The sequence below is a fragment of the Montipora capricornis genome, chromosome 5 (assembly GCF_036669925.1).
Source record: "Montipora capricornis isolate CH-2021 chromosome 5, ASM3666992v2, whole genome shotgun sequence".
Classification (NCBI taxonomy): Eukaryota; Metazoa; Cnidaria; class Anthozoa; order Scleractinia; family Acroporidae; genus Montipora; species Montipora capricornis.
The window spans coordinates 347,501-350,000 of NC_090887.1; the positions used below are offsets into that span (position 1 = coordinate 347,501).

The following is a 2,500-nucleotide window of genomic DNA, read 5'->3' on the forward strand; positions in this document are numbered from 1 at the left end:
TCATATTATACTCGTCAATCTCCTAATCAAGACCTTTTTTATACCAAGTTCAAACTACTCAATATGGTATTCATTCCCTTCATTATACTGGTACTAAACTCTGAAATTCATTGCCAAGTCATGTTAAGCAAATCACTCCCTTTTTTACATATCATCAAAACGTAAAGAAGTCTATGATTGACGGTTATAAGAGTGTTATTGATACTTGGGTAATTTATGTTAGTATGTTTGATATAATTCTTTTAAATTTAAAGCTAGTAGTTGGTATAAGAAGCAATACTTTTTAAATAAAATTTGTTATAGCTATTTATATTCCTTTTGCTCATATTAGAGTTAATTTGGGGCAACTACTTGATTATTTTACCAACTATTTAGGTGTCCCAAATTCTACACACATAACAAATATTTAGTAACTTATTGTTCTTTCTTCTCCTTAATACTTTTTCCCCTTTTTATTATTACCGGTACATAGGAGATGTAAATTATTGTGATTCTTTTCTATTCTTCAACACATATTGTACCGACAATTTTGTTTTAACACTACTGTATAAATCCTAACTTTTGTTTTCATAATTTTCTGTGCGAGTTAAATAAAAATTGATTAATTCATTGATTGATTGCTTGATTGATTGTAATTGACACTAATTGCCAGATGTTAAGAGAACACTTAATGGTTATTAGTTTTCCACCAAGAAATGACTGACTAGCCAACTCACTAAGCAACTCGCTGACTTTATGACTGACTGGTTCACTCACACTGACTCCCTGAATCCTTCACTGACAGACACTGATTGGTTGATTGACTGACTGAATGCATATCTGCCTGTCTGTTTGTCAGATACCATATGTCTGTTTTTCTTCCAAATGGTTCACCACTAAGTAATTCTGGACTTGTCCAGTAGAATGAAGCAACAAAGTCTTTAGAAACCAGTCCTCCTGTGGCTGTTTTCAGTTTCTGTTGAATTTAAACATTATTAGAGAAAATCAGAGAAGTCAAGTGGATAATCTGCAAGGGAATCTAAGGCCACATGTGAAAAACCAACCTCGTTCCCATAGTCTCTATTCCCTGCAGAGGAGAAAGACCCTGGGAATGAGATTTGGCAAAAAACTAAAACATGATAAAGCACACAGATAAGCATCTAATGAAAGGTTTTACCGGTATATAGATTTAAAATGATTTGGTTTAGTTACTGTAGATCATCGCATATTCACTTCAGCTTTTACAAGGGTGTTGCTGCTTGTTCATTGTGAGATTTGTTGCATGTGAAAGATTTACTGTATTTAATAGCAAATCTGGGAGGCGCGGTGGCCTCATGGTTATTGTGCTCGACTCCGGATCGAGTGGTCCGGGTTCGGGTCCTGGCCGGGGACATTGTGTTGTGTTCTTGGGCAAGACACTTTACTCTCACAGTGCCTCTCTCCACCCAGGTGTATAAATGGGTACTGGCAAATTTGATGCTGGGGGTAACAGTGTGATGGACTGGCATCCCATCCAGGGGGAGTAGAAAATACTCCTAGTCACTTCATGCTACCGAAACCGGAGATAAGTGCCAGCCTGATGGGCCTTGTAGGCTTATAGCAGACTTAACGTTAATAGCAAATCTAGACTGGCTAATGATCTTTGACAAGAGAAAATTCAAACCAAAGATAGTCTGCCCAGGATGCCCTGCTCTTAAAGTACTAGGTTTTCATCATGTTAGTGGTTTCTCTCTGTTAAAGGCAGTATGGGCCTAGAGTACATTAATGGAGACATACTGTAGTGTCTTTGAATGCATGTAGAGATTGTTAACCCATTGACTCGTGCACCCCCCCCCCCCCCCTTCCCTCCCCCCACTGATGAATAAAATCGTGTGACATTAGACAGAGTAAAATCTAGTAAGTCTCACTCCCAGGAGTGAATGGGCTAAGTGCAGTGGTTGTTGTAAAAAATACACCATGTTGGAGTGCTGATCCAAATTAGTGGTTTACCCTGCACCCACCTCTAACTTGTGATGCAATCATGAATGTAAAAGAAAACAAGAACTTATGCAAAACATTACCAGCAATGGAAATTTTATTTACTATGCTCTTACGTCCATTTGTTTGCTGATTCCAAAGTCTGCTAGTTTTATGTTCATTTGGGGCTTGTCCAAAAGAAGATTTCCTCCTAAAAAGACCAACATTAATAAGAAGGGTAGGACAGCATGCAAATACCACAAAGATTATATTGTTACGTGCTGGAATAATCATGAGATGTCTGCGAACAAGGCATCATTAAAAAGAGCTTCCGAGTACGATAAAAGGCATGCAACCAAAGTGTGACAACAAGCAGTTACCTTTTCAAAGTATTATTTAATTATTTTTACACTGTTACATTTTAAGTTAAGCAGTTCGTAAAGCACGCTTACTGTCTTTCATGGCCATTCACATATTGATCTTGATTAACTTCAAACTCCAAGTTCCACTGACTGTAGACAACAATGCTTTACTTTCTTGATTCACTGGATTCTTTCCACTCACT

The 2,500-nt window shown here is 37.5% G+C and overlaps 1 protein-coding gene across 1 annotated transcript in view; it reads right to left on the bottom strand.

Moving 5' to 3' along the window:
* LOC138048965 (uncharacterized) overlaps positions 1-2,500 on the bottom strand; it is a 27,022-nt gene that overhangs the window by 10,085 nt on the left and 14,437 nt on the right. Inside the window, exons 10-11 of the mRNA XM_068895035.1 lie at positions 2,073-2,146; positions 843-955 (exon numbers count right to left, since the gene is read on the bottom strand). Of these exons, the coding sequence (XP_068751136.1) occupies positions 843-955; positions 2,073-2,146 (187 nt within the window). The remainder of the gene's footprint in view (positions 1-842; positions 956-2,072; positions 2,147-2,500) is intronic.